This window comes from Rhea pennata, chromosome 5, assembly GCF_028389875.1.
Source record: "Rhea pennata isolate bPtePen1 chromosome 5, bPtePen1.pri, whole genome shotgun sequence".
Classification (NCBI taxonomy): Eukaryota; Metazoa; Chordata; class Aves; order Rheiformes; family Rheidae; genus Rhea; species Rhea pennata.
Window position 1 is genome coordinate 13,455,932 of NC_084667.1, and position 25,986 is coordinate 13,481,917.

The following is a 25,986-nucleotide window of genomic DNA, read 5'->3' on the forward strand; positions in this document are numbered from 1 at the left end:
ATGAAAGCTCTCCCTTTAACAAAGTGGAACGCAGCACCTGCTGCTTCAACGCAGAGTAATTTAAAAAATTTTGGAAAATGCAACTCTGATGATTACTTCCTTTGGTCTTCTCCAAGCGTACAGTGGAGGTGCTTTACTTAAGTTTTCTGAACATGCCAACAAGCCACCACGCATACACAAACTAGAAAGGAAAGTCAAACATACATACATAACAACAAGCCAAAACTAGTGTTACTGCAATTCAGTGACCACTTTTTCTGGAAGCCTTTCCACACTAAAGACAAACAAACAGAACTGAAGAATAATAAAAAAAAAAGATTAATATAGTAGGATATGGTTGCTTCTTGCATACATCAGAAACATGAAGCCAGCATGGGCCTGAATTACAGAAACATAAACTCTCAGCTGGGAGTGATGACAGCAAGAGGACAGCTGTTTTCCTCTCTGCACTGCGCAAAGACTGGGATGAACTTGTCACAGAGCATAGACTCATGGACTAATTCACACAGGGTCTCTGAAATAAAAGCTATTTCTTTCTGAACTTTGTAAGCATTTGAGAGCTGTAGGTCTCAAATCACTCGGGAGGAAGACAAAAACATCCCATAGGAACAATATCCTGAAATTAAGAGAGTCGCTGTTACAGATACAGAAGTGCTGAGAAAAGAGATTATTGCTTATCTCTTTCCTCTCAGCCTAACTTTCCCTGGAAACAGTTTGTCTTTTCTCATAATATTCTACCTTACCTTCACTCTTGCTGTCTCACTTGGCTACTGTTAGCTCTCTGTAAGCAAAATGACCCACAGCTGCTGATGCCCATGTGTAGAGTCAGCAGCCTCCTCCCTCCCCACTTTAAAAGCTCCTGGCAATAGGAAGAAGGGTTGAGTGGGTGTTAATGCTACTGGAAATTCTCTTCAAGATTCACAAACTGCTCTTTTGTTTTCATTGATAACTGTTGGTGTCTAAAACTTTCCCATGGTTTTAGAATCTAAAACAGCAGAATTGGAATGTGCAAGAGAAAGGGAATGTGAAGCTAAGTATCAGCAGTCAAATCTGGTGTTTGGAAGGATAAGAAAAGTGCCTGAAACAGACTGTGCCAGAGATGAACAGTAAATTAGACTTCAAAAATGTCTCCATTTTTAATAATCTAAAATGCTGTTAAATTACAGAGATAAAGCTATCATCAATGTATGTTTTATTTCCACAGTGTCCCTTTGTTCTTGTCATTATTGGTCAATAATCTTGAACAGAGAGGGGTAGGGAGAAATCCTTTTGAAGATTGGAACGTATTCTGGTTTTGACTTACAGCAGAGGTTTCATATTCGTCATCCTTATTGTGGCTCCTATTACCATAAACAGACTGCCAAACAGAGTAGATAAACATCTGTTTTTTATAATACTGACCGCTTGCCCCAGTGGTTGCTCTTCAAGCACATACCCATCTCCCCAAGGGTGTTGAATGCAGCTTGCCTGCCTGGTTTACAGTACAGCCAGTTGAGTGCTTTACTTTTTGAAATACTGTGAGAGACTTTTCCTTGTGAAACTTGTGCCACTGGATCCCTAGTTCTGCCCTCAGTACGTGATGGTTTTTGGAGCTCAGGTGCAGAATGGAAACATTAGGGTGATGACTGGCTGGCTTTTGTTGCATCAGGAGCTAGCTGTTTACGACCGCACTTTTCCCCACCTGAGAAAAAGCACTGGGAATGCCTCTTCTCACTTCCCTCCAGAGACGGACCTTAAAAAGGCATTGTAAAAGCCACTGCATGTAATGCGCTGCTGGTTATTGGTGGGCACCTGGGAACTTCAGAAAAATGGAGCTTGCACTGCCGGTTTAGGCTACAATGACCATAACTGCAGAGATACAGAGAGTGCAACAGTACATTGCATAATGTTGCTTCTGGGCAGCAGAATGGAGAACGGGACAGAAATCTTATTAAACATCCCTAAACAAACCAAGGTGATCAAGAAGGGTGCTATGTCTGGATACCAGGAGTTGTAAAATTACTCATAATGCAGTATTGGCTGTGAGTAGCCGAGGTTAATAAGGAACATGATTTTCGTTCTGTGCAGAACTTGCAGCAATTTGTTCACAGGATGAAAATGGGGGCATGTTGTAAAGGTTTTATTGCACAAACATGCATTCCCACAGGAGGAGGTGGAGTTTGACCATCCTCTGACAGTTGTATTTCCAACCAATAGATGATCTTAAAGCCTCTAAGCCTCCCTTAGAGTCTGACAGCTTTCTCTAATCCTCCTTCCAATAACTTCACATCATGCTTTATCTTCCTTCATTTCTCTGTGCACACGTGTACCTGCATGCCCATGCATATGCACGCACACACATAACAAACCACTAAGTGCAGAAAAGAGTAGATCAGGGCTGCTTATAATAAGGACCTTCCACCCTGAGAGGACGCACCTCTGCATACCTGAGCTAAAGAAACAGCTGGTTTGACTTAGCATGCTCTTGGTCTCACTGTGACCAATAAAAGGGAAAAAAACATGGCTTGGGTTTCTTTCTGTACGGAGGAAGGAAATTACGACTTGGTAGGAGCTGTTGAGAACATCGTTCCTAAAATGGCAGCCCCCTGTCAATGCTCTATACATCCTCCTTTGTGTAGCCAAAAGAGTTGCAAGGGAGAAAGGCGGCCTGGATTTCCCCTTTGGTACTCTCCTGCACCTTCTGAGTAGAACTTCTGGTTAGGTAACTCAGTGGAAGAATTGCTGCATCTGTCCTTTTCTCCTCCTCAGCTTTCTCCTCAGCCATCAGAATGAGAATAAATATATACAAGGACCAGGCAGATTCTTCTCAAGATCTAGCCTGGAGAAACCAGTGAGCCAGCTGTGCCCATTTTTCACGCCACTGAAATAGTGCACATAACAGAAGGCACCTTGGTGGCCCACACGTGGGAAGGGTCATCCATGCTTCCTGGCATAGCCCTAGTGGACATTCTTTGGGTTCACCAGTTACATAGTTTTTATCTTCTTGGATTTGCTCAAAGATACCCTGGGGGAGGGTCGTTTGTTTTAGGTCTGTGAGTGCAGGAGGAAAAGCTGACAGAAATACTGAACTTACCAGCAAATTCCTTCTCCTCACCCTACTGCTTGAGAGGGCCATTCCTCAAAGTATAACCTGCAACAAGGAGAGATATTCCCCTACCAGGGGAAAAGGGAAAGAGAGCGAATGAGGAACACTGCCTAGAAGTAGGGGAACTGAAAGGGGTCTGTGCTAAGGAGCACTGATATGGGAAACAGTCGTCTCTGCACCTACTCGGTAGCTGCCTCTAAGCACTCGCTCCATCCTCTTTTTTGATCCCAAAGAAAAGTCATGGTAACACATTTATTTTCTAGGTTCTTTTTGTTTTTGTTTTCAAGAGTAGAGCAGTCATTCAAGGTTTTAAATTTGAGTACTGAAAACTGGTGGTTGTAGAACAGCAGCACCTTTCATTTGTCCTTCAAATGATTTAGAAACCTGATAACTACAAAAGGGTGGGGGCTTACTGGGGCTTGTTGCTGGTCTAAGAGATAAGAAAGCTGGGCTCTGGCTCAGCTTCCTTCATTAAGTGTTGGCAGGAAATATGTCACAGGGGAATGGCAACCCCTGCCAAAAATGGAGAGGAGGCTGGTAGGCTTAAGTGGGTGGGGGAAAAGATAGAAAGGTAAAACAGTTCCAGACAAGGAACTTCACAGTATGGTGATCCCTTGCCCATACGCATGCTCTCATGCCCTAGAGAGCCAGCAGTTCACCGTGGATCGAGGGGCACAGAGGCCCTGGGAGGAGAATCCAGTTCAGTCACCACACTCCTCAGCTCAGTGTTGAAATTCACAGTCATTTTGCCAAGCAACAATCATGGCAGCCCTTCGAAAAGGGACTGTAGCTTCACCCTCTGAGTAGAAGGGGGCTTCCCTCCGGCTGCATTTTCAAGCAAAGAAAAAGAGGAGAGAGAAACCAAGGTGTGCGAAAGGGTGCATCAGAAAGAAATAGTACTAGAGAGAGGAGAATAGTGTTCGAGGGCATGCTGGGCACAACTTAGACTCGAGTATGTCTACAGGTTCGCGAGGTGCCTGAGGCTGAGGGGGTTGCAGAGGTGGAGGGAGACTCCTCGTCTGTTGTGTCCCCCTGCTCCTCCTTGTGGAGGCCGAGGCTGATGTGACTCTGCAGGGCTGCTGGGGTCAGCCACTCCTTGGGGAGGCAGCTCTGGAGGAAGGGGATGCACGAGCTGAAGTAGGCCAGGCGGTTTACCCAGCGAGGGATCTCTTTCCCACATAGGATCTGTGGAGCAAACAGGAAAGGAGCATGGTTAATAGTACCAAAACATACATATGGTGGCAATGTTATCCCCATCAGCATCACCATCTCAGCAGCATGAATTCTCCATTGCTCAGAAAATAGCTGTTTGAAAACAGAGTGTATCTTTTGCAGTCAGAAACAGCTTTAGACTCAAGTGACTAGCCTACTAGACGCACATAGAGAGCCCTGCCAGCTACAGCCCTTGATCGGCAACATAGAGGAGACAGGGGAATACAGTCTGTGGCCCTCAACTCATTTGGCTGCTCTGTTCTCCAGGTAGTCCAGGGGTGAGAAGAAAGGCCTAGCTGGTGCCTCTCAATTAAGACCATGACACTCATGTTGCAAGTTGCTCAAAAATATTAGAAAAAGATTCAGGCTGTTGCTGGCTGGACCTTGAGGAGTCTGACAGCTGGGCCTGATTAGGTGAATGAAGATGCCTGGAAAGCTATTCTTTCTGCTCACTTTTTCCCTCATACTAACACACCAGGTCAGTCAAGCCACAAAATAGCACTAATCACAGTATCTAATGGTCCTTTTCCTATTGTAGCACATTGTCTTTTAATTTTTCTTTGTATAGTATTTCCTAAATTTGAGAAAGAAAGCAACAAGCATAAATGCCCAGCATCTCATAAAGCCCATGTTTCATCATACATGCTCATGGCATTGACTTGGGTTACATGCTGCTAGCAAATATATTCTTTTGCTAGCAGTCATATCATATTCAGTAGAATGAAACAATTTGATGCATACTGCAGACCTTTCTTCTCTAGCATTTGGCCACATATATGCACAGGTGCCAGATTTTAGTAGCTGTATCTGGATTAGGCCACATAAGGAAAATTTCCCTTGGCATTTTACCATTTCCCTTACCAGACACAGACAGAGCATGTGGAAGTAACCAGCTGGGATGCTTCAAGAATCGATCTGTAGTAAATATACTGCCTGTATGGCCCTACACAAGCATACTAGAGCCTGCAGTCTGAGGCAGCTACAACAGTCACAATACCTGAGTTCTCCTTCCCTCCCACCGCTGTCTGCTCTAGAGCAAGACAGAGGAGAGGAAATTCTACCCTGCAGACTTTGTTTCATGTTTTATGTGGCTCAGTGGTCCCAGAGTTGTCCATACTGCATCTTAGGCAGGTAATAAATTCCCTTGCTCTTCCTCCCACCTTCTCCCAGTTTAAAATTATACTTAGCTAATTAAATACTAATTGCTGCAAAAACTAATAGGGTGTCTGTTTGTCATCACCGAAGAGAATATTTGTTGAGATGTCTGCTGCTAACTATGGAAATGTATTGTTTAGATACTTAAAAATTTTTTCAGGTTTTCTGTACAACGAACACAGTCCTTGAATGGGCCATGTAGCACTGTAATTCTTATGGCAAATGCCCAGTAGACCCTTCATGTGCATATCCTTGACAAAAAAAAAAAAAAAAAAGTCCTGCTCCAATAGTCACTTTGAGGAAGGAAATTAGCTTACCCCAAGGAAATTAGCTTACTCCAGCAGCATGGAATTTCCAGTAAGGTGTGGAAAAAATCAAAACTGTGACTGTGCTAATTTGACTAGGGAACTCACTTTACATTGGCATGCATTGTTTCAAAGTGGAGAAATCAGTATGTGAAATTGAAGACATTATTATTAGGCATCAGAGAGTGAACAGAATGATTTGACTGCTAAAATCACTTGCAAGCACAGACCCCTGTTCTTTACCCACTACTTTATAAATTACAACCTGAGAACTTTGGTTGCAGTCCTTATCACTGCTGCGTTCTACTTAACCTCAGACTCAACCACATGAATCTCTAGTCTTAAGAATTTGTATTCTGGGGCAATTCCTTTATTAGCAGCCCTAGTTTCCATTGCTAGAGTCTGTCATAAACATAGGTCCTCTCCACCTGCATGTTAGACTCATTCATAGAAAATTTGCTGATCCATTTGATGTTCTCATCAGACACTTCTGATCATTTTCAGAAGAAGAATGCTGAATTGCACAACACTTTTAAAGTTTTATCTACCGAAGCAGTGAACCTGAGCCAAAGCCAACAAATGCAGTAGAATTGCCTCTGGATTTTGTAGCATTTCTCTTTCTTCCTCTTCAGAAACTTAGGCAACATATTACCAATGCAGATAATGACTCTGTTTAGATTGCTTGTGATGTGTGCATGTATGTGAGTTGAGTTCTCAAGCAGTCATAAGCCATTAAGAATTTCCCACAGATATTACTAGGATAACAATGATGCTTTGGAAAATTAGCAGAAGCAACAGTAAAAGGTAAGAGTGCCTGGAATGGCAATACTGTTTTAAGATTTGGCTTTCTTTCCTAAGCAGATCCCTGGCAACTGAAATAACACTTCTCAGTCTGGAAGTGATGCTGAGGACTTTTCTTTTTGTTTATAGGAGCTTCTTCACCCAGAATGAATCAGTGAGGCAAGGAAGAGCCATAAAAAGAACTGAGAGATATGTGGGCAGCAGGCTATCAATCAGCAAAGGGCAGTTTAAGAAGATTAAAAATACTGATGAAGTCAAAGTGGTTTCCCTTTCCTCAGTCTGGCTTGTCCTTGTCTCTTGCCAGTTCAGCCTCGGCACTGCTGTAGAGCAGAGCGTGAGGCTCAACAGGAGCAGAAAGGCAACTGTAGGGAATGCCAATAACACCACAGCCTGGTCCTCTCTTTTCAACTCCTTGCTGTGAAGTCTGTTGTCCTGCAGTATCCAGCACTACATAGTTAATAGAAAAACATCAAATAAACCTGACTGTAATGAGATTTAAGCCAGCGAAGCTTAAATAAAGCAGTACAAGCAAGATGAAGTAGGTGTTTTCCAATTGTATCTAGATCCACAGAAAATCTACCTACTGCAGCTCTTCAGAGCAATTATTGAATGAAAACTGCACACTGGAACAACAATTCACATCATAACGCTGGAACCACCAATTGTTTCCACTGGCAGAATTCTTTTTTAGGTATCGCACTTGCCAAACAAGTGTTTTTCTTCAAGGAGACAATCCTCTCTGCAAAAGGTCATGCGCCTGTCTTTTCAGGCTCAGCAGATAAACTGTTACGGGTTGGAATGACTGGTCTTGACCATCAAATCAAATTAACCTGCTATCATCCTTTCAGGAAATACCAACCCACCACTCTAGAAAATGTAATACACCTTTAGCGGAGCTTAACCTTGACATTTCTCAAGAAAGCAGCTGACCCTGTCGGTATCTGGCTGACTGGAGAAGAATCTTTAAGAAGCAAACAGGGAGACGAAAGGGCTAAGCCTATGTGAAATGTAAGTCTGAAAAATATATCAGGAGTTAGTTATAGCTTAGACATCTAGCTGAGGCAGAACAGTGTTTGAGATGGGCAACCCTGAGGAGTACCTGAGAGGCTGGGCTACTAGCAAGAAAATCTGAAGCACTTCAGCCAAGGTAGGGATTCCATAAGCTTTACAAGCCTCTCATGAGTAGGAGATTGCTGAGCATAGCTTTTCCTCATCTTTCCCTCACTGCGAGGTCCCTGAAGATTCTCTGCTTACCCTGCTGAGATCCTCACTACCACAGACTGAAATCCAGCATTATGGGATAGTGGGTGTAGCTTCTAATTACCTACTGAGAGACCAATTCCCATTTCTGGCAGAAATTCTCTGGAGGCTGCACATACTTACAGCTTCCACTGTGTGGCACTTCATGATAGAGAGATGAGTCTCTCATAGCTACAGTTTCTTCTGTGGACTCTGCACAACAGCTGCAGATGACCCAGCTGGCATCTGTAGATTCAAGTGGAAATAGCAGTTCAGACATTCATGGCAGAAGCCAAATGTGAGGGAGAAATGGAACCTGACAGTTTGGGTGCTATTTCTGGGCAGCTGTCAAATCCACACCAGCATTTCAACTCATCAAGAAGCAACTAATTTGGGATATAAAAAGAGCCTCTGAACATCCTAAGCCACACCATTTTGCACTAAACAGTCACTGGGTAAAATGAACAAACAGCCCTGGGAGTAAGGACAGCAACCAATGACTCTTTCCTCCCCAAAATGCCCTAAAATCTAGGATTCACATAGTCACTCAATGAGACCTTAAAGATTTACTGTGGCTGGGGGAGCACTTTTAGCCTAGCAGCTGGGAGACACAGGTTTAAATCCCATCTTCTGCCTTCTGGAGGATAATGCTAATCAATGACCTGCTGTTGTCCTCTTACTTCTCTAGCTATGTTTTAACAAAGAGTAAAAGTCTGTGCTATATTTTGTGAGCAGTTTGAGGCTATTAGCATATAGAAAGCATGAGCTGAGATAGTCCAACAGATTGAGCCTTCAAAAGAAGTTGAAGGGCTGATTAGTTCTAGATGCTAGGAGAAAGCTCTTGCATGCAATAGGTTTTGAGCTGTGCTGGATGACACAATTAGGGTGAGTAAGGCCATGCACAAAAGTGTAACACAAGGTACTTAGGAAAAAAGTTTTTTTTTTTATTTTTTAAGTAAGTTCTGATGGAGCTCTAATAGCTCTAGCACAGCATAGATTTTTAGAATCTCCACTTTGGATGCAGTTATCTAAATTTCTCCTAAATCCTATACTCTTTCTCCTCATCCTACATTCTGCAACCTTACACTTCTCAGCCAGTTCAGTGTTTCCTTAAATAGTAGTGATATATTCAGGTTTATAAGCATATCCTCAAAATCACCTTGGACATTTTGATACCTAGAAAATAAACTGAAGATGATAATGTGAGACAGAGGAAAAAGATGCAGTCTAGTTAGCAAGACATGGTAAATAGATCTCAGGCTTTTCTACAGAGCCAAAGCTATAGAGAACAATTGACAAAACAGTAGTCAGTGAAGTCTGCATAATACTAATGCCACAAACTGTGTTCTGAATAATACTCTCACCAATGCTTGCTCAGTCTCCAGACAGAGTATTGGAAGTTACTGGCTTCACTAAACTCACCACTACAAAACCCTAAACTACTGGTGGCAAATGGATGTCCTTTTCCCATGGGGACAGAACTCTGAGGATGATGTGATTGCTAAACTCAGGCAGGCTGTAGAAAAGTAGGAATGCCTTCTAGGTGTACTCTACTCTTCATCCATTCCTTCTCCCACCTCTTACCCTGCCAAAGAACACAGGACGTTTCCAGATTTACCAAGACGGTGGGCCAGAAGGGTCCAGCTGCCCCACTAATGTGTCAGCATACTTGAAGTCAGATCCACTCCTCCTCGCTCATCGCTGTCTCTACAGATGTCCAAAGTCTGAGGGGAGAGCAACCCCTCCTTCAAACCTCAGAAGAAATGCAGACCGCCCTTCATGAAGAGGGTAGGCAGCCTGATCTCTTGTTTTGGTCTGTCAGAACTGCAACTAGCTGTTACATACGTTTGGGGCAGATATACCTCAACAGTCTCTCCCAAATGCACTACATAATGCTCCCATCCATTAAAATCAAGATGTGCAGTGGCAATGTTAAGTCTCTCAAACAAAATTTGAACTAGTCCAATTTCTGTTTGGACATTGAGCCTTTGAGAGTTCAGCACTGAATATCTACTAAACCACCCACTGCCACTCGCATAGCAGCTATGCTAAAATTGAGGCGGCCTCCACATAAGGCATGTATCCATTGTGCTGTTGTATAATATTTCCCTTAGTCTACCTTAGAAAATGCAAAGGGTTTTTCCGGTACCTAAGGAGTTTGACATGTTTCTCACAGCACTGTAGGAGCAAAGCTTTTAGAGTCTTTCCACAGTCTTTGCATGAGTTGACTCCTATGAGGCCAAGGTAGTATGGCACAGATTCTTATTGGGGCAGGTTTAGTTCAGTTGGTTAGAGTGTGGTGCTGCTAATGCCAAGGTCGTGGGTTCAATCCCTGTACAGGCTATGGTGAGGGTTGGACTAGATGATCTCCAGGGGTCCCTTCCAACCTTACCATTCTATGATTCTATGATTATAATTTCACAAAAAGGCCATTATATACAAACTAGCACATCTGCCCAGGCAAAGCTTGCAGGGTTTGTTAGGGCAGCCAGAAAACATATGTAAAAACAGAAGCATGGCAATGTAATAAAATTAGTACTTGGCCAAATATGGAATAAACCATAAACCCAATACAAAGGAAGACTGTTTTTTATCACCTTGCAAAAGCTAAACTGTTAGCACTAGTGCCCAGTGTTGGCAGAGCTAGGGTAATTTAAGTACCTCAACAAGGAGTATTACTCTAGCTTTGCATTCCTTATTGGCTGATGCATAGGGTATGTGTATGCAAAATAACATTCCTGAAAGAGATGCAAGTCTTTGCAACACATCTGAAAGCACAGTCTCACCTTAGTGTATTTGGCATGCTAGAATCAATTGCTTAAAATTGATTTATTGTATAGTTAGAGGGTAAAAACTACAATTTACACTTTAGGGAATATAACTAGCCTGTAGAGACAACAGAATAGACTAAGTGGCACTGGGCCATGAAGCTGCATGCAGTTCACATTCAGTAGAGCCAAAAATGGCCTCTGTCTTACAGGGGAAAGGGAGCAGCTGAGAAATAGTAGATGATGATGAATGAGCTCAGTAATGAGGCTAGGATGAGATAAAGCAAGCTGCAAAATAGATAGTGCAAAACATCCATATTAACACTATTCTAGGAGATAGTATCCTCAGGCAAAGGGAAGAAGGGTAAAAGCCTTTCAAATGAATCCAAGCAGCTGTCTAAAATGCCCCTGATCTTCTGTGCAATCCCTTTCTGTTCCACAGCGGGCAGGACACTGCCTCTCATACAAGCTCTCCCTGGGATTGCTGGCATTCCTCCCAGATAAAGCAGAAGGAACATTTGCACCACCTCACTGAGACTAGCCAAGAGTAAGGAAAAGGGAGAGTGGTAAGAAGAGTGATAGGTCACTCATACCAACAGTCTTGCTCCCCCTATGATGCTAATGGGAACATATCAGACAAATCTCTGCACCCCAATGGCAGTGGGATAGAGCTGCCTCCTCGTGGGAGTCTCCATACAGAGAGATGCCAAGGGCAGAGAAGATGGAGTCGCTCTGGGCCAAATGAGACAGCTAGTTTACAACACCTCAGCACTTACGGTGCTGTTTTACCTTCACTGACCAGGCCTCCAGTGGAAAGGGACAGTGGCTGCAAATGTGACTACATGACATCTTGATGAACCACATTCAGAGCCAAACTATGACTGGCATCACTATTTAATTATGTACCTGCAGCAAGGCTGTAGCTGCTCTGAGCTTGAAAGCCCTTATAATCAACACTTAGAAGTACAGCCAGCAGCTGCAGGGTGACATGGTAGGCAGCAAGCGGCTTCATAATAGATGACCATAGAAGAATATAATTAAGTCTAGGCTTGTTGGTGACATTTAAAATAATGGCTCTCTCACCAAATAAATGCACAACTGTAATTCATTCGTATAATCATGCCATTCTTCATGGTGCAAAAACAAACTCTTTTCCTCTAGCAGGTCCTGTTTCCAGACCAATGACTGAGAATAGCTGTGCCTCATATGGTCATCCTTTCAGGTGTTATGGCTATGATGAACATGACTATGCCAAGCTTTGCCAATAGAATGATGGACACAGATAGCATCTTTTTTTCTGAATAGCTAACCAAGAAAAGCCTGTTTTTCAGTCTCAAGCATTGTTTCCTAATATTAGTAAACAGCAAGTTGTTGAGGACGAGGACATGATGAGAAGAGAGAGACACTCCAGGAACAGAAGAAGACTTTCTGCTATCCATAGTTCACTGAACTACCATGCTACGCTTCCAGTCCTCAAAAACCTATCAACACACTAGGTGTTCATTTACTCTTCCGACACATTCCATTTATCAACTGACATTGGTGAAAAGTACAGGGCTTTTCCTTGCTGTCTTCATTTGTGAAAAGGAGGCATCTGTTCCCATGCACACATAGACTTCAAGGCTTCCTGGTGACATGACTAGAGATTAGTTCCCCAGATGGTAAGAACTGACTTAGCTCCAAGGAATTATGTTTATTTGTAACAGGTAAGGACACAGGGCTTTTGGTTTTGGGAAGACAGCTGAAAAAAAGCAGATAAAGCAAGCTGCAAAATAGATAGTGCAAAACATCCATATTAACACCACCACCAGGCTAGATAGACCACTTTTAAGTGAAAACCTGGAGTAACTGCAGAGACATAAATGGCAAAAATCAGACCATTTTCAAAAAAATTGAAATGATGTGCTAATAATTTGCCATTTGGGGGACAGCTGATTTCTGAATCAAATTACTTGCCATCTAGTACCATTCTCCTGTGCAAGCAGATAGATGGGGACTAAGAGATGGACTAAGAGAGCTGAAAGGTGTTTATCTGGGTTATTGCTCTAAGCGTTTTTGTTAGGCTAGAAGACTCCTTCAGGACAGTAAGGGTAGAAATGTTGATGATGGAAAAGAAGTTTATACTTTTACAGCAGCCTTCATTCCAAGGGGTCTCCAAATACTTCATAAATTGAACTAGTTTACAAGCTACATCTAGAAACCTCTTTTTTTTTCCTCTCCTGCAAATGAGCCACATCTGGAATGTAATATAGCAGTTGCTTAAATAGCATGCAGTCAAACAATGCATACTTGCAGGCAGAAATGAAAGAAAAATGACATCCATCTGAAACCATGGGGATAACTTATGGATGCAAGATGTCTTTATTAATAAACTTCTTCTAAATGTGTGTGGTATTTAAAAACAGCAAACAAGCACAGCCTGCTCCCCGTAGAGCTAATGTTATTCCAAGGCTAGTGACATCAAGAACATCTTTCCATTAGTTTCAGTGAGGACTGACACAGGCACCAGGAAATAAACCTTTCCTGCTGTTCTTTCATGCCCTGAAAGAACTGAGGGTTATTTCGTGTCCCCCCCCCCCATCCCGACCCTTATTATCTGACTGAAGTGTTCTGTCCCCACTACAACAGAATGGCACAAGTGCTTTTATATAGCAAAACACCTTTCTCACAAAGCCTCTCTCCTCATCACAAAAGAGTCAAACAAAAAGGAATTGTTGACTAAGGAAACCATGGGGATTACTTGGCTACTTAGGACATGCTGAAGTCTAGTTTGTAAGAGCCATTGTTCTTCCGACTGTGACACAAATGACATCTGAAGTTCTCTTTTCTGGTGTTTAATCCTTTCTCTCCAATAGCTTTTTCAGGCTAAGAAAAGCTTCCTAGATTTAAATAACATTATAGCCAGGGCTCACATGTGTCTGGGGACAGCCTTGAAAAGCTTTAGGGTTGAATTATTCATTGATGGTTAAAAAGCTGCCCTCTTGTTTCTGTGACTCAGCAAACCTACTTCTTTCAGAGAATTTGCTGAAAGTCAAACTCCTTTAAGGAAAAGAGTACTCTGAGGTAAGTTGATATGTGCCATCAGTTTTGCCTTGTTTGAGAAAGTAAAAGCGAATAGCTGGAGAGAAAAGGATACGCTCTGGCTCCCAGCTGCTAGTAGTTCAGTGCAGCTGCATGCCCTATGCCAGTAAAGCAAGCTCCCTTTCTTCCCACCAAGACTCCAACCTCTGTGACAAAGGACAACCAAGGCAGCCACACCACCAAAGAAATATCTATCAGACATAGCTCTAATACCAGTTGCAGAGATACCTTACACTGCAGCTCAGTTACAGGAGATGCATATTGCCTTGGCTGCTATAACACTGACACAAGGACAAATCCTCTCCTCCTCCCCATCCCTACTATCACTAAGACAGCTCTTTACCCATAATACACAGAGAAGGGGAAAGAAACCCTAGCGTCCAACCTAGATGTGATCCACATGCAAGCCTAATTGTACCAAGATCACCCAGTGCCTCCCAGAAAGATTCACTTTGTGTGGCTTTCCCAAGCTTTTCAATTCAATCTGGCCTGCAGGTTTAATAATCCATGGTGTCAGCATCAATAGTTGGTATGCCACATGCCTCCTTTAGTCTTCAATAATCATCAAGTTGCAGAATTCACTGTGCAGACCCCACATGCTAATCACCAGGGTATTTCCAATGGGCGACCTCCTTTTGGACTATCACAGTTGAGAGAGTCCTGCCAACTCCAGGAGGCTGGGAGCTATTTACTTCCCAGGGTGCAGATCCTAGCACTGTGGCACTAAGACCTCTGAAACAATCTGTGGCTGCAAAGCATTTGGTTGTGACAGAGTCTATAATCCTTACCTGTAGGGGCCCGCCCTATCTAGGATGTTAAAGGATTTTCCAATGCTGATCTAAATCACCTCAGGTGCTTAGAAGATTCTCATCCCCTCCTATGTCAAAGAAGAATGAGTCCAAGCTCACTTTGTTATCTCCCAGGCCTATTTTCTATGGCCACCTCAGAGCAAAACCAACCCCCCCTTTCAATCCCCCAAATAGTTTCTTTTTTTTTTTCCCTCTGGAAACTTCCACAAATCCCATGACTTTAAAAATGAGTTTCTAAAACTGCGAGCATGCTAATTTCAATTTAGGATTTCTCTTTTCTCCTGCCAAAATGTATTATCTCTCTTCATGTAAATTGCTGAGGTGGGATGCTTCCCACAGGAGAGACAGAAAGACATCCTACTCCAGAATGCCTCATGGCTAGTATTCGGGAGAGTCCTTGCTGGAACACAGCAGAAAAGAGCAAGTTGGAATAAATCTTTGGTCCAACTTGCTCTCCCACACCCCAGCTTCTCTTCATCCAGGGAGCTTTTTGTCACTTGAAAATGTGTGCCCCTCTCCAGTTAAAAGCTCTGTTTGAACCCACAACACTTCTTCTACTACAAGTTTTATTAAAGGCGGGTAGAGGGAAGGTAGATCCCTCTTAAAAGCTCTACTTTCAATGAGTTGTTATTTTCAACCAAAAATGTTTACTCGGAAAACTCAAGTTCAGCTCTAACGATTAGTTTGAGTTCCAGCCATTTACGCAAATGGCATCTGAGCTCTGTCTCTTGGATTCAAAATGCTGAGCACAGAGGGAATGGATCCTTTAATATGTAAAGGACTAAAGGAGTGAAAAGAATTAATGAGTATAAAAGGAAGCTGGATAATGAAATGCCAATCTGTTTTCCTCAAAGGATTGCAATCCTTCAAGTCCAGATGGCCTTAAAGAACCTTCTGAAGAAAGATCACATGTGGGTGTGTACCATTCACTAACCACTGGGTCAGTTCTAGTCTTTTTAGATAGTTTTCTCTAGATAGAAATGAAAATGATGTGATCATTTAGGAAGTGAATAGGGACATTTAACTCTGCTTTGCCATCCCTCAGGTCACTCTTCAGAGCAAGTTTAGCAGTCCTGCAGCCAAATTCAGCTTTTGCTGACTCAAATGGAATTCCTCCCAGTTCACCCAAGTATTTCTGAACCACGTTTTGTTCTGGGGGCTCCTAGGGATTCTCAAACAGTGTTCTTAGGGATCCAAAATGGTCCTACTGACACAGGCTCACCCTTCTCCTGCCTGCTCTTCTCTTTTAATATATATGTAGCGTGGTTTTACAGCAGCTGTGAGACAAATGAATAACTCCAAGCTGAGAAACTGCTAAAACATACAGAGGGCTATGACCTTTTCTGTGGTACTTAAATTATGCATACAGATCAGAAAGAAATCATACTCCTTTCAAGAACAATTAGCAGAGACATGATAAGAGTAAAACAGTGGCCTTCTGTTGCTGCAGTCCTCAGAAAAAGTTGCAACATCAGCAGTCTTCAAGGTGAATCAAACCAATGCTTCTCAATCCATTTCCTAATAATAAACATTATCTTTGTATCTTGTCAAAAGACTTCATAGAATCCACTGACATTATTGCTGTCCCAACACTGTTAAGACTACAAGGGAATAAGAGGAGTTATCTTCTCTGGTGCTTGAAAGCCACACTTTAATAATTGTGTCGTGTGGCCCAAAGCAAGCTGCTGAAGAGTTTCTTTATATGGTGATCATTCTGGTTCCTTGATTAAGAAAGAAAGTGTGATTTCCTTGACTCATTCCACTTATTTTCCAGTTCAGGTGCTCATTCAAGGATGTTTTTCTCCCTTCCCATGGTGAAGGTGCTGGTGGAATGTCAAATGAGGGATCTGCTGTTTGTGAATGGGCTGAGCAGCAATAGCTTTTTCAGAATCTTTTACAGTGGCATGGTGTGATCCTGACACTCAGCACTGAATAGTATCATCAGACTTGATAAGAACCTGGAGCAGAAAACTTTCACAGAAAAAAAAAAAACTACTCTGACCTTCCTCTGATCCTCAAGCTACTGTTATCAAAGCATCACTGTAACCTGCTGCTTCTCTAAAGAACCTGTCCTCAGGAACTGTACCTGTACCATGTGTCTGTGCATCAGCAGCATATTCTTACATGCTCACATTTGAACCCCGACAGTCAACTTTTCACCTTTGCATTTGGGGGTGCAAGCCTTACCAAGCACGCATTTGCCTTGCCTACTATCTGCCTTCTGCAAGTTCAAATTGCATTGTGGATTTGCAGGGCAATCATGAGCCATGTTCCTACCTTGAAAAGAGCCCCTCTGACAAGCTGTTTCATGATTCCCTGCGTCTGCATGCACCTATCCTTTTCTATGCCCAAAAGCACTTTTGGGGACAGTATGTGGAATTACATGTCTTTCTCCGTACCTCTGACATTATTCACAGCATACTTCCACTTTGCCCACTGCTGCAGTGAGTATTCCTGCAAAGCACTGGTATTGTTGGGACCTCAAACCTGCAGGTCCTTGCAGGAAAACTTATAGTTATCCCAGGAATTACTTTCAGTTTGTTTTTTCATAAGGGCACAGGTGGATTTCCCTCACTTTAAATCTATTCTACAGCAGTTTGTTTTCAAAACAAGGAGGTGTAAGATAAGCATTATGACAGAAGTTACAAAGATATTCAACAAGGAAATTACAAGACACATTATGGCAGGAACTAATTATTTTAACTTTTTTTTTTCTTTTTCAAGATTCTTCTGATGTTCAGATGACCAACGTTTTTTCCATCTAGCAGAGTTTAAATAACTTCTATTCAGTTTTATAACTGCTCTATTGTAATTCACAGTGATTTTTTGTCCATTAAAATGTATAAGCAACAGAGAAAAAAAATCTATGTTTTCTCAATACTTTTTTCCGTGCCTTTTGGGGGGGGGTGAATGGTATATATTAAATGAGGAAAAAGGCGCTTACTTCATGAATATCATAAATTTGTATTAGCAGAACACTGATAAGCCATTTTTACTCCTTTGCCATTAAAGACCTTTGCAGATCATATAAAGCTGTTTGTATTCTTGCTATAAAAAAGTGCAAATTTGCATGCTAGATAGGCCTTCGAATTCCTGCTCAGAAGCTAAAATGCATGGCTCTACACTCCTGATTCCCCAGACTCCTGATTTCCCACATAGTTTAGACAAAACCTGCAATCAACCTGCTGCATCTCCACCATACTGACCCTTTTAAATAGCAAAGGGCTTCCAAAACTGTTAAGGACAGAGACAGTAGATCCAACTATGGGCTCTGGCCTGCAGGCTGTGGTAACCCACTTCCCTGATCTTCGCTGCTTGAAGTCTGCAGTAATGCTCACATACAGAAAGAATAGCTATGCCAACCTCAGCAAGAGCAGCAGAGAAGTGATTGCAGTTCTTGTGCATCAGATGGTATGCGTTGCCTTTGTACTCCTTGCCCAGCTCTTCCATTATTTTATCCACATCCTCTTCTGTGAAATCTGTGGTGCCCAAGGCAATGGATTCTCTAGTTGAAAACAAAACACACAACAGGAGACATGGAAAGATACGGTAAAGATGCTGATGTGGCTCCAGACAAAAGGAGATAACAAGGCATTGGCAAGAAGGCTAGGCTTCAAACACAAGCATGCATATCTGAGGCTGACAAAGAAACCCTAACTAACAAAATAGCAGACTAATATCCTCAAATTATCCACAAAGCAGGTACAGCACAAGCAACAGCCTAACAGCTTCCTGCTCACCACCTGGGAAGTCTCAATTCTAGGGGTCTGCTTGCTTCCCACCCTGTCCTTCGCCCTTCAGCAGAAACTTCCAGTAGGACAGAAGTGCCCATGATGTAGACAGTTTTCATGGTGGGGGCAAGGGGGGAAGAATTAAGATGAGAATCTTGTAGAAAAGCATATACCTTAAGCCTATCATTTCTCTCAATATTCACTCTATAGTGTCCAATCTTCTAGAAGGCTAAGCCTCCAACACCCCTAATGTCAAGTGGCAATCTATGAAGGTCAAGCCCCATCTCCCAAAGACTGAACACCTTAAATAGTGTCTTAATGTGGCCTGTTCTCAGACTCCTCCAGCAGCTAATCTGTCCCTTGCAATAAAGTAGTAATAAACATAGGAGAGTACCTCCAATACTTTGTGTGATATCCATAAATAGGTGGTACTCATGAAAAGACTAGCTCTATTTTCCTGTGCTCTGGCTCTGCGTAACATACTGTTATTCTCATTTTCACTGACATGTGAAACTTGTAGCACTGAAAACAAACCTAACAGGGAAAGAGAACTACCTTCATTTGTAAGTATGCTTTAAAACTCTGCAGAAGGCAGCTCAGCACTATTCCCTGTATGGTGTACACTTTCAAAATCCCCGCAGGGCTGCCTTTGAGCCAGGATTGTGTAAGAAGGCAGTAAGGAGGAGAGGGAAAGTTCTAGAGGAGACTTCTTCTTACACTGGGGGTTACAAGGTGGAAGGAGGATGTGGAAAAGCACCCTTACTTGAATTTAAAGGTCTCGCCAAGTTCTACCGCACTGCCAGGTGTGATCTCGAAAATCCCACTGAAAGGGTAGGGATGCCCTCCATAGGCAAACTCTGACAAGGAAAGAAACAGACTGTGAGTAATGAATGAAAGCTATGTCACGAAAAGGTCTATGGCCGCTGTATGCATGGCTTAGTATCAGCAGCAGGCTCTGGACAGTTGCCAAAATCAGTTTCGGCCAGACTCTAGCCATTTTCTCTGTCAGGTTACCTATCAGCCTGAGCATACCCTCACAACCTCAGCTCCACAGCAGACTCCATCAATGCTAATAATATTGGTTTGTCACAATTCCTCAAAAATTCTCTCTGAGTCTGTCTCAGCTTCCTGACAATGAAAAGAAGATCTACAGTGGAGGCATCTAGAAATACTATGGGAGTACCAAAAATAGAAATAGAAATACTAAATACTGTATCAGTGGTGACACCTAGCTGAAAGAAATGTTTTCTAGAGTAGGTTCAATCCTCTTCCAGAGGGATCTACAGGCAACTGCTGAGAATTCTTTGCAGAAAACCAAGCTGATTGCACTTCCTCAGCACACAGGTCAAACCTAAAGGCCTCATCATGCCTTCTGATGGCCTTCACAGGCCATCTCACATGACCTGTGAAAGCTTCTGTGTTCAAGAGGGAACTTTGCACACTGAAGCTTTTATTTACTGCATCGCACTGGCTGAAACACAACTGAGATATCCCAAGTTATTCCTACTTAATATTGAAGAGGGAAATTGAAAGCCTGTGATATTATTCTGTCCTTCGACTTCACTGCCCTACAGCTGTTTTCCCAGACCCCTTGACTGTTCCTTCTGCAATGGGCACTTGAATCAGCTTCAACATCATCTAGTAGCAACAGCTGGTACTCTCCAATATCCTTCCTCATCCTTGGTTACTCTATGATAACACAGAGTGGATAGGGCTGTGTTATCATATTGGTAAACCATGTGGAAACTCAGATTTTTAGGCAGTAGTACTTCTAGAGAGTCTTCTGGTTTTTATGGACGTGTTCTTACGCTCATGTCTGTTTACCACAACCACTAAAATTATAACTAGGTTTATTTCAATGTGCAATTGTCTCTAATTTCAACTCCACTATCTCAAATGACATCAGGTTTTGTTTTGTTTTGTTGTTCCAAGGCTGGCCAACTTCCCTGAGCTCCAAAATATGATGGAGAGCCACATGGAGATTCTTTTCAATATAGCAAGCAAGCAGCAAGGGGACAAAAACAGCTCTGCAAAAGAACAGCTCTAATGGGGTGGTTTAACATGCCCTCAGAGATCCCTCATCATTTCACTGCCATTTGGAATTCAGCTAAAAATGCAACCATGTGCCCAAGTAATGCAAGGAGATGAAGCCTTTGCTTGTTTCCTTCTGCTGCAAGGGATTCATGTAACCCAGTTACCCTGGCACCAGCATGACCTGGCTGCTGGTCACAGTGATGTAGTCCCAGCAAAGGAGCTGTACTGAAACTAGTCACTTCCAAACTTATTAGGAGCAACAACTCAAAAGCTGTTCAGAAAATACCAGCTTGTTACTATCAGTGTAGAGCAGTTTTTATGAATAAAACAGTAAAGAGAATATCACAGTGGCCCTCTCTGCCCTGAAGGAAAGTGTTTCCCTCTCCCTTCCTTCTGCCTCAGTCAACAACTTCGCACAACCTGGGTTATCTTCCCACCAATTTTCAATATGACATTATACAGAAGGCCCTTCTTCCTGCTCAACTCGCCTCCGCCTCTCTGAACAGTAAGATCATTTTCTTCCCACCAGGACTGAGAATAACTCCTTCTCTAGGTCAAACCAGACTAACTTCTCTCATAGGCAGCTTCCTTCTGTTGAACCCCATTCCATCTGCTGCCCAGACTGACTGCGCTTGGGTCAATTTACTTGTGGCACTCCATCTGACACTGTCACAGCCTTGCACCATTGTGTAGCATTGCTTCCTTTTAGCTACTCTGATTTAATGACTTAGGCAGGTCCTTGGGCTTCCAAGCAATCATAGGCAGTTGCAATAAGACTAAGGTTTATCTCTTTGCAAGATAATCACCCCTGCCCCTGAACCAATTTTAAATTTAGTAATGCTACAGCAGATCTCGAGGCCTGGGCTGAACTTCCTCATGACTGCTCATCAGGAGAGTCAACATCAGTACCTCTGTGGGGCTTTTTATACCTTTGCTTTTGCATATGCTTGTACTTCTACCTTTCCTTAGTAAAGGCAAGTGACTTACACATGAATGCCTAGAGCCATCATCATCTCCATCCATAAGTGAACTGATTGACTTTTACTTTTCTGATTTCTGCAGGAAGCTTGGCTTAGTTCAGCACTTAGTAATGTCAGATGTTTCCCCTCAGACCATTTTAAAAGTCTTGCAAAGGAACTTTCTTTTCCTTATAATTCTACCATTTGAAAATGACAGTTTTCAAGATCTGGAAATCCAGATTCCAAGATTTCCAGATCATGGGACATTGGTAAATAATTGCAACAAAAATGATTTATCTTAACATTGAATCAGCACAAATATTCATATAAAGGACTTGAGACAACTATTGATCATTCTCTTTCTCCCCCTCCCCATTTTGTCCATTTCTCTCTTCCCCTCCCTTCACTGCAGAATATCTTTCCAGCATTGCTTGGTTCCTCTTATCTAACATTCTGCTATACATCTGCACAAGCTCTGGAGGCTGCAGTTACATGGTGAAAATAAGAAAGGCTACACATTCATGGTAGAACTGCATGAGTTCCAGCTGGACTCAGCATTGGACTTTAAAAGAGAATTGGCTGAATTTTTCACTCCTCAAAACATCTCTTGCCAAAACGTATAAATTCGGGACTCTTTTCTGTATAAGACTGGCCTGCAGTTATCTCCAGGTTCTACAGGTAATGAAAAGGAAATGTTTCGTACCTCTGCCGTAGATCTCGATGCCGGAGTGGAAGACACCAATCCCCAACGTGGAGGTGTATTCATTTATCCAGTACTAGAGTAAGAGAAGAACCACGTTTGGAAGCATTAGTGGAAAAGAAACACAAGATCTTGGTCTATGCTATATCCCCCATCTCCCTTACTCAGGGCAACTTCTCTAATGCCAGGAATGATTTTGAAGTTGTCCTGAGCCAAACAAACAGAGAATCCTTATAGACCACAAGAAGTGAGTACTGTATCTGTACAGCTAGCAGCAATTAGGTCTGCAAAAAAAAATGCTCATCTCACCCTCTCAATGCAAGGCCTTCCCTGTATTTATATATAACAAGACCTAAACCTACATAGACTCAGTTGCTACAGGATGGATGTCTGATTTTTCATATCTCTTCTTGCCTAAATTATTAACGCTAAGCCAATTTGACCAACTTACTTGTTTTATGTGATCTTCAAGATCTTAAGCTAAAGAATCCAAAAATATTTTCTGCACATCATTTTACATAACCTCCCAAGATTTCTTCTAATAACCAGTTTTTGGGCAGATCTATTTATGCGATGAGATCTTGGCGACAGATCTATTCCTCCCCTAGGCCAGAAAAATACCATGAGGTACTTATTGGAATGACGTCAGCGGCTGCTTTATAGAAAAAAAAAGCTTTAAGCAGACAGGTCAACATTTTGCTCAGAAGCAGCATGTACTGTCAAGCACTATTTTCAGAAAAGATGAGGGTTTGCAGCTCCAAAATTAGGTCCAAGATGACCAAAATTTCACCCAACTCAAAGACAAATTTTCAAGAAGAGCTGTTAAGCGACTTCATTGCCTTGAGGTCCATCACTTCCCTATTATATTAACAGCAGAGGGCTATTACAGGCCAGTAAATGCATACACCCCTCCTACACTAAGCACTGCTCAGGGCTTGTCTCTACCATACCGTGAAGGACAGTGCAGACACCCAAACAAGCCCCAGCTAAGCTAATTCTAGAGCAGGAAGCAGTAGAGCCATGACAGGGCAGTGCTGAACTGGAGATAATTAGCCCTGCTACTAAGCACAAGCATTTATTAGATTGGCTGCAGAACTGTGCTGGTTACAGAAATGATGTTTTCAGGCTACAAGTAGAAACTGCTCTGTGCCAACATTTACAGTTCACTAGGAGCTAGCATGGAATGAAGATGCATCTTTAGTAACTAAGAGTGACCAAAATCTTACTTTTGTTAAGTGCTGCAAGGACAGTGAATGTTATTCACTTGTCACTGTCCAATGACATGACTGGTTCATTAAGCAGATTCTCTTTTGGGTCTGGTAGCAGCTTCTGATGGAGCCAGAACATCAGAGGTGCTCCTTCCCCTGTGTCTGGCAGCTGTGGCACAAGTAAGAATCAACTCTGTCAGGTAACCAGAAATCTGGCATACTTCATCCACTTTACTCATGCTGCTTGTTTATATATTTTTGGTGATTGCATTGACCGTAGTAGATCCATAAATCATCTGGAAATGCTTTCTGTGTGACCACTGCTACTGGAAAAACACAGTAGCCTTGCTATGTAGAGCGCAGTCCCCCAAAGTTGACTTGGTGTGGGGTCAGCCTTGATACCCTAAATCCCTGTCTCTAAAAATGCTTGCCTCTGGCAATACAGCTATTCCCTTTCTCTCCAGAAAATTCCACAATGCTTCTTGTTCTTTGTGAGTTTTGGCATTATAAATGATGCCGTAAATGTTGCCTTCCCACCGCTCTCTTCAGACCTTATGTAACCCATTTACATCCTCCCTTGAATTTTACAAACTCTTGCTTTTAGGATTGGATCAGAGCATTGGACTGGAGCTAGTTCAAATACTTCCCAAACTCTGCTAATACCCTGCATCAACTGGCAGTGAACATCCCTTTTTAAACCACCTCTAATATTTTAGGGACATACCCTTGCTTTCTGTTGCCCTTCTCCACATATTTCCATCACCCTGTCCTCTGCAGCAGGAACACTGCTGCTCTGACCAGGGAGAAAGGGGTGAAGGTTGCATAGGGGAGCCCATACTATACCAGTCACATCTGCTGAGGAGACCCAAGTGCTTATCCCATGGATACATGACCCTCACTTCAGTTCTTTCATCTTCCAGATCTCATGGGTTAATTCCTCAAACTCTCAGACAGTCCAGATAAGCCTTCAGAGAAGCACTGGTTTCTATGGAGTCCCACTGTAACAATTCCTAGGGGACTCAGTAAGTAGGCTGTCGTCTTCCTTTGGACTGAGCTATTGTCTCACAGCAACAATACAAGCACAACATGCCCAGGTCATGCCAGCTGCTTTGCTCAGGCAAATAACAGGAAATGAAGGAAGATTTTGAAATTAGAAATGCTTTTGCCAATTATCAGAGCCCGGGCCATCTTCAGAGGCTGATCTGAATGAGGCTTTGTATTTTGAACAAGTAAGTTAAACTGAAGACCACTTTAAGCTATGGCTTCTTCTTGTTCCATTTAAAAGTCTGTGTTGGATCCAAATAACAACTTAACAGAAAATCTCTCCTTAATTACCAGATCAGAATAATGCACTGACTAAGAACAGCTATTCCTTAGCAATGGCCTTCCCACCTCCGGTGTGCAGAGCACCATCAGACCACAACCTCTCCTTGTTCTCTCCCTTTTTCCCGTCACCTACCTTGCACCACTCCCATTCCCAACACAGAGCCACAGCTCCTGAAAGCCATCCTGTCCAACTTCGGGAGCTGAGACACGAGCTGCAGGACAGGTCTGGAAATACATACAATGCCCGGGCTCCGAAGAGAGGAGCAAAAAGTATTTCTCTCACTGACACCAGGTGCTGCGGCACTATGACCATCATGTGGACTTTTCCATTTTTAAATGGTGTGTTTTTCAGTATGAACCCCCTTAACAAACTGTTACAGACTGAACAGGAACAACTTCAGCCTTACCTGAATTTGAACTGAAAAGAAAGTTGCACTAGTTTAGTACTCTCTTTCAAATACATTTAATAACACAGGGGTGTTAGTGACACAGGATTTGATTTGGATCTTAAGTTCACTGAAAATGCAAAAAAAACCCCATCAGTATTATCTATCATCAAGTTCAAAATGCAAAGCAGCTCTGAATCATGGCTGCCTCTGTCCTCATTTCACCCTTGTCTCGAGGGTGCTGCAAAATCTGCCTCTGGTGTGTGGTTGAACATGCAGCAAATGCTTCACAGCACTTTGGCACAGCCCTCGGGTTTTCTCTAGAGGAAGCTGTGCTGAAGCGAACATGTCAGTCACTTGCTGAGCTGGAAGGGAGAACCCAAGCCAGATTTGAACCTTGGTTTGTACACACATGCACGAGCTGGCCTTGTTCTCCAAGGGGTTTGCAATTCTGAGCATAAGAATAGTAGCAAGAATCAGCAAATACTTATCTCTTGAGAAAATCAGTTATTGCTCAGAATGAAAAAAATAATTCTGTAGCCTGTTCTGAGTCAGGTGAAAGAGCCAGGGAAGAGAATTCAGCAGTATCTCAAAGGAACTTTTGTGATTCATGCCTGCATTGCATGATGTCTGCAAAATCGTGCTGTAAACTCTACGCAGAGGGCCCTGGGGCATTCTGTCTCACTTCCATCTTCAGCAGAGACAGAATAGCTCATAAGTGAAGAAAAGTAAGGACAAAAACTAACCAGATTGAATCTGCTTCACAAAAGCAACAGATAGACCAGGGATCAAAATTCAAACCTAGAGAGGAACTTCCTCTCATTTCAATTTTATAACATTAGCTTTTCCATCACTAACTTCTCCTTTAACTCACCACTTCAGATCATTACTTTCCATGGTGCATCACCAAAACCTTTCCTGTATTCCTGTGTTGAACAGCAAAACTAATCAACTCTCTAGGAGGGAGCTGCTCCCTAGAACCATTGACACTCTAAACTATACTCCATTCATCATCACTCTGCGGACCAGACACCTCACTCCACCACATCCCTCCATTACTGAACAGACACTAACCCATCCTTCTTTATGATCTGTGTGAACATATGGAAAACAAATCCACTGGGAGTTGCTAAACAAACTGGCTTCAGCAAATAGTTGCGAAGTCTGACAGTACTCAATGGAAGAAC

At 42.6% G+C, this 25,986-nt stretch overlaps 1 protein-coding gene across 1 annotated transcript; it reads right to left on the reverse strand.

Moving 5' to 3' along the window:
* Positions 1 to 4,014: 4,014 nt before the first annotated feature.
* Positions 4,015 to 25,696, reverse strand: LOC134140696 (deubiquitinase DESI2-like). Its single transcript, XM_062576248.1, is given in 6 exon segments — positions 4,015 to 4,270; positions 17,819 to 17,960; positions 18,950 to 19,043; positions 21,883 to 21,959; positions 24,867 to 24,929; positions 25,674 to 25,696. Coding segments are annotated over 6 exon segments (642 nt in total). The 3' UTR covers positions 4,015 to 4,027.
* Between the last annotated feature and the right edge of the window lie 290 nt (positions 25,697 to 25,986).